Here is a 6558-nt window from a genome sequence, read left to right as displayed (position 1 = left end):
GTTTTGACATCTTTGGTTAGGCACCCAAAGGGATGAAATCAAAGCATAGCACTCCACACATAAGACAACCTGGTATCTCAAGTTTAGGGGGTATTTACACAACTGACACATGAGAAGTATTGCATAAACACTTGAGTGAAATACTAAATGCACTTCTCATGGCAGGTCATGTTCAGTGAACTCGCTCTCCTATGGCAAGCACCCACATGCTAGTTCCAAGTATCTCTATACTTCAACCTATGAGAATGATTGCTTACTTCACAAGTAAGGAACATAACATGTGCCAACCTTTGAGCATTATTGATGCCTTGTCTCAATAATACAATGATCAGGAACTTTTAGGAACAATGCTTTAATGCATAAGGATCTCATAATTGTATCCCAATACAATTTCTTTGTAAGGCATATATATTCCATGGGCTTTATCTACATAAGTACAAAAAGTAATTAAATCACAAACTTATTGATAAAGAACTACCTCAATGTTATTATGAATAACAAAATATCATACATGAATATCTCAAAATTACAATTCCCATACAACCACAGATTGGCTTGTAGGGCTTATACTAACATCTTTATCATCCTGGTTAGGCTAATGTAGTGGCGGATGCCTTAAGTTGGAAATCGATGGCGAGTCTAGCACATATATCTGTGGATAGGAGGTCTTTGATTCAGAAGATGTAGGGATTAGGACATATGGGTGTGCATTTTGAAGTTTCAGAGGCAAATGCATTGTTAGCACATTTTAGAGTTAAACCTATCTTAATAGACCAGATTAAGGAAGCCCAAAGTAAAGATGAGTTCATAGGCAAGGCCTTGGAGGACCCTTAGGGAGGGAAAGGAAAAATATTTACTAAAGGCACAGATGGAGTATTAAGGTATGGAACCAAACTTTATGTGCCTAATACTGATGGATTAAGGAGAAAAATATTAGAGGAGGTGCATATGGCAGCATACGTGGTGCATCCAAAAGCTACAAAGATGTATCAAGATTTTAGGGAAGTATACTAGTGGGAAAGACTTAAGAAAGATGTAGCAAAGTTTGTCTCCAAGTGCTTGGTGTGTCAGTAGGTGAAGGCCGAGCACCAAAGGCCTATAAGGCTACTACAACCATTGCTGGTGCCCGAATGGAAATTGGAGCATGTAACAATGGACTTTATAACGGGTTTGCCTCGAACTAGTAGGGGTTATGGCTCGATTTGGATCATAGTATACCAGTTAACGAAGTCAACTCATTTTCTTCTAGTTAAGACTACTTACGGGGCTAGCTAGTACGCTCTAGTTTATGTGAATAAGATAGTACGACTGCATGGTATCCCCATTTCTATAGTATCTGACAAAGAAGCACAGTTCACCAATAGGTTCTGGGGAAAGTTGTAGAAAGTGTTGGGCACTAAGTTGGATTTCAACACAGTTTTCCACCCTCAGACTGATGGGCAATCTGGATGAACAATACAAACATTGGAAGATATGCTGAAGGCATGTGTAATAGACCTTGGAGTTAGGTGGGATCAGTATCTACTCGTAGTGGAGTTTGCTTACAACAATAGCTTCCAAGCTAACATCCAAATGGCACCATTTGAGGCATTATATGGACAGAAGTGCAGATCACCCATTGGGTGGCTAAAGGTGGGAGAAAGGAAACTCTTAGGGCCAAAATTAGTACAGGATGCCATCGAGAAAATACGCGTGATTCATCAGAGGATGTTATCAGCACAAAGTAGACAAAAGTCATATGCTGATAACAGGTGGAGAGACTTAGAGTTTCGAGTGGGGATCATGTATTTTTTAAGGTCTCACCAACAAAAAAGGTATTGAGGTTCGCCAAGAAAGGAAAATTAAGCCCTCGGTATATAAGACCCTTTAAGATCTTATAAAAGATTGGAGCAGTAGCATACCATTTAGCACTACCACCAAACCTCTCGAATATCCATCCAGTGTTTCATGTGTCAATGCTTAGGAAGTATAACCCGGATCCATCTCATATAATACGGTATGAAACCATTCAGTTGAGAGATGACTTAACCTATGAAGAGCAACCGATGGCTATCCTTGATAGGCAAGTCAAAAAGCTCTATTCAGAGGATGTAGCCTCAGTGAAAGTGTTGTGGCAAAACCACACAAGTGAAGAGGTAACATGGGAAGCCGAAGAGAAGATGAGAACAAAGTATCCACATCTCTTTAATACATAAAGGTACGCTACCTCATAATTAGATTTAAATTCGGGGGTCGAATTTTTTTTAGTGGGGGAGAATGTGAAACCTTGACCTCCATAGATACGTAACTAGAAGTAGATGCGATAACATGGACTAAGGGTAATTTTGTCATTTTCCTTAGTGAGCTCCGAGAAGTGGCTTTTCTAATATTATTAAAACCTAAGTAGGCCAAAGGAATAAATGAGTGATGCATACAATAGTGAAATAAATGAAGAAAATAGAAATAACGATAATTTCCATGGTAGAGGCAAAATGGTCATTTTTCATCTCGAGTTTAAATTTTTACATTTTCATGAACCCGAGTTTTTCTAGACTATTATGGATTTTGTCTCAGTGTCAAAGAAGTAAAAGGATTGTATAAAGGTAAGGGGAAGACAAAGTGACCTTGTTAAGAGCATTTTAGTAATTTACGTGAGAAATTGGATAAACTTTAGGCATAGATAGCTAACTTTCCAACAGCTTCTTCTCATTTTTCTAGTAGCTCTTTTTCTTCTTTCCATTCTTCTCTCCATTTCATGTTTCTTTGCACCTTCCATGGAAGCCTTCCTTGAAACCTTTATAACTTTCTCAAATTAGCTCCATTTCTCATGTTTTTCTACACTTTTTCATAGGGTTTTCATGCTCTTCCACTTCTACACCTCAAGAACTCTCAAAAGCCTATCCTTAATACTTTCTCTCACTTGTTGGATGTTCTACAACGAAAAAGAGAGATTTTTCATAATAGTTTGAAAGCTTTTGAAAAGGAATTCAACTACAAAGAAACCCTAAGGTGAGTAATGAGTTACGGTTTATTTCTAAATTGTTGATGAAGGTCAATAATTGATTTGTGGGCTATTTTGTTTTGGAGAGTTATTTTATTTTTTTTAGGTTTGTTTATTTATTTCTAGTGTTACCAGAGTAGGGAGAATAGATAGCTAGTCAAATGGTAATTGGAAGTTAGTTAGGAATAACCAGTAAAGTTTGAATTATAAAATAGCTTTTGGAGTAACACTTATGTAAATTGAGTTGGTTGTGATATTATTGTATGTGATAAGTTCTAACGAGGCCCCACACCTTCATTTGGAGCATTAGTTAAAGTTGGAGTTGATCCAAAAGCATTAACAAAAACAAATGAGTGAACTTGCATTAAAATGTTTTGGGTAAATGTATATATGTTTGAATGAATCACTTGAAATATTTTAATTGATAATTATTCAAAATGCACATGGGAACAGGCCTTTGATGAAACGTTTTTTTGGTGTTGTGCTATGAAATGTGACTGTGATGAATCCATGTACTCCATTGTTATGTTGACATAAACATATATGTGTTGTGCATTGAGAGGTGATATTGTGTAATAAATATAGCCGTACATGTGTGCGATGTGGGGGAGCACATGTTGGTTATGACGGGTGCGGGAGTGTGGATGATGATATTACCTGTGCACGATGTGGGGGATGCACACGATTGTGTTAGCTGTGCACAATGTGGGGGATGCACACAATGACTTCGGCTATGTGCGGTGTGGGATTGCACATGAGCTGGGTGAGGCGGTGGTGGTGTATATGCTTATATATATATATATTTACTATATAGAGAGTTTTGGAATTAATATGTGATTGTGTTGATTGTTGAAACTTGATTATTGTCAAATGTGTTTAAGCTGATTTTCGTTGCAACAAGATTGGATTTATGTAGCAGTGAAAATTTCCCCTAACGTCATCTAGCCAGATTCTCTTTGCAGCGAAAATGAATCTTGCTACAACGAGAAAGTCTTGGGTTGAGGGAGGGTGTGCACTGGCTCTGTTTTCACTATAGTGAGAAACTCTCGGGTGGTTTGAAATTTTGGTCCAAATTTCATTGCAGCGAGAATCTCTTTTCGCTGCAGCGAGAAACCCTCTGTTTTGTTTGTCTTACGTGGACATTTGCTAAAATTTTCATTCTTTTCAACTTTATGGTTTATCATGGATTTTTAATGCTAAGGAATTAAATAATCAAGGGTTGAATTAAAATGCTTTACAAGAAATTAAACTAAAGTACATTGTTTGTAACTAAAATGCATCATGTTTTCAAAATCTCTTCGTATCGTTTGCTTGTTCCCTTCTTATGTTCACTCATTGGGTTTATACTCACTGTTTTCAACTTCATGTTTTCAGATCAGGAGGCAATTGAAACTTAGGTTAAGGTCTCCACGTAGATTCTTCTCCTTGGTAGGTATCTCGACATTCAATAGCTGTACCTCGCTAAGGTTGCTCCCCTAGAAGTCGAGTGTCTTTTTGTTGTGTATAGATAAACGTGATCTAAATTACTAAGATATATGTCTTGGACAATATATGTATATTTTGATTAGTAATGCCACTATGAGTTGGCAATGGTTAACATTATTTTGGGTTAATATAATTGCAAGTATTTGATTGCTGTAGCATATTATTAAAGTACTTATAGGTTGGAATTATGAAATGTGACTTTAGGAACATTTGATAGAATGATGAACAGGTTATATAAATAGGCATACTTTCAACGACGTTTGAAAAAGTAAAAAATGATGCACAATGTTAAACTGCTGGTAATCTTGGAGCCTATGGTAAATATAAGTAAAGCTGAATATGTTAGAAGGAGACTCGATTTTGGCAACGTAGTTAGTAATTGTTCACATAAAATATGGGTTTTTTCTTCTGTAGAAGTTTGCTGTGAAGTGCTGCTGGATCATTTTCAATGCTTGCATGTGAAATTATCTTTGCCTTGGCTGCCTCACCCTGTATTTACCTCTTTTATATATGCTAAGTGTACTAGACAAGAGAAAATGGAGCTGTGGAATAGTCTACGGTTATTGTCTTTGGATATGCAGGGACCATGGATGGTGGGTGGTGACTTTAATGCCATTGTGAGCGTTGCTGAAAGGTTGAATGGTGCCCCTCCTTATGGTGGGTCAATGGAAGACTTTGCTACTATGTTACTTGATTGTGGGTTACTTGATGCGGGTTTTGAAGGGAAAAATTTTACCTAGACCAACAATCATATGTTCCAAAGGCTGAATAGGGTGGTTTACAACCCGAAATGGGCATAATGTTTTTCACGTACTCGAGTGCAGCATTTGAATCGCAATAGGTTCGATCATTGCCCCCTTTTAATTTCCTGTTCTACTACATGTCCAAAGGGTCCATCTACACTTCGCTTCCTACATGCTTGGACAAAACACCATGATTTTCTGCCTTTTGTTGAAAGAAATTGGCAAACCCCTTTACAAGGTTCATGTTTAATGGCTTTTTGGTTCAAACAACAGTGGTTGAAATAGGATTTAAAGTGGTGGAATAAGCAGATTTTTGGAGACATTTTTGAAAAGCTAAAGCTGGCGGAAGCAGAGGCAGAAATGAGAGAAACAATTTTTCAATAGGATCCATCATCATTGAATAGAAATCTCATGCACAAAGCTTATGCCAAACTCAAGCGTCAGTTAAGTATTGAGGAGCCTTTGGCAACAAAAATCTGGAGTGAAATGGCTGGTTGAAGTGGAACATAATACTAAATTCTTTCATATGAGGATGCGAAAAAAGAGAGTGAGAAGTAATATATTTCAGATCCAAGATTTGGATGGAAATGTATTTGAAGACCCACACTTAATCCAACATTCTGCCAATGATTTTTTCCAAAATCTGTTAAAGGTATAACCTTGCGATATTTCCAGGTTCGACTCATTTCTCATTCCTCGAATGATCTCCACCACTGATAATGAGTTATTGTGTGCAGTTCCATCTCTCCAGGAAGTCAAGAATGCAATTTTAGTATTAATAAGGACAATGTTGCTAGTTCATATGGTTTTTCGTCATTATTTTATCAGCATTGTTGGGATGTAATCAAGTAAGATCTTCTTGACACAGTGCTAGATTTTGTCAACAATCCTTCCTTTCCACGTGGTGTTACTTCAACAACCTTAGTTCTACTGCCGAAAAAGCCAAATGCCTGTCAATGGAGTGATTTTCATCCCATTAGTTTATGTACTGTCTTAAATAAAATAGTAACTAAACTATTGGGGAATCGACTAGCCAAAATTCTCCAATCCATCATTTCAGAAAATCAGAGTGGTTTCATCAATGGCTGGCTTATAAGTGACAATATCTTGCTTGCACAAGAACTAAATGGTAGGATTGATGCAAAATCAAGGGGAAGTAATGTGGTCTTAAAATTGGATATGGCCAAGGCATATGATCGTTTGAATTAGGACTTTCTTTACTTAATGATGGAGCATTTTGGTTTTAATGCACATTGGATAAGTATGATTAAGGCATGCATTTCTAACTGTTGGTTATCCTTAATTATTAATGGTAATCTGGTGGGTTATTTCAAGTTTGAGAGGGGGCTA

The 6558-nt window shown here is 37.1% G+C and overlaps 1 protein-coding gene across 1 annotated transcript; it reads left to right on the top strand.

The window, feature by feature from the left end:
- Positions 1–1473: 1473 nt before the first annotated feature.
- On the top strand, positions 1474–5205 carry LOC108661563 (uncharacterized). Its single transcript, XM_018118993.2, has 4 exons — positions 1474–1814; positions 1964–2135; positions 4355–4408; positions 5047–5205. The coding sequence occupies exons 1-4, from the start codon at positions 1474–1476 to the stop codon at positions 5203–5205; spliced, it is 726 nt and encodes a 241-aa protein (XP_017974482.2).
- The last annotated feature ends 1353 nt before the right edge of the window (positions 5206–6558 follow it).

This window comes from Theobroma cacao, chromosome 4 (assembly GCF_053813885.1).
Source record: "Theobroma cacao isolate CCN51 chromosome 4, ASM5381388v1, whole genome shotgun sequence".
Classification (NCBI taxonomy): domain Eukaryota; kingdom Viridiplantae; phylum Streptophyta; class Magnoliopsida; order Malvales; family Malvaceae; genus Theobroma; species Theobroma cacao.
The sequence above is the reverse complement of the archived record's forward strand: the minus strand, read 5'-3'. Positions and strand labels throughout refer to the sequence as shown.

Coding starts and splice junctions, on each gene's coding strand:
- LOC108661563 (XM_018118993.2), top strand. CDS start 1,474: ATGCTGAAGGCATGTGTAATAGACCTTGGAGTTAGGTGGGATCAGTAT. Junction 1,815..1,963: donor AGGTCTCACCAACAAAAAAG/GTATTGAGGTTC, acceptor GTCAATGCTTAG/GAAGTATAACCCGGATCCAT. Junction 2,136..4,354: donor AAAACCACACAAGTGAAGAG/GTAACATGGGAA, acceptor TCATGTTTTCAG/ATCAGGAGGCAATTGAAACT.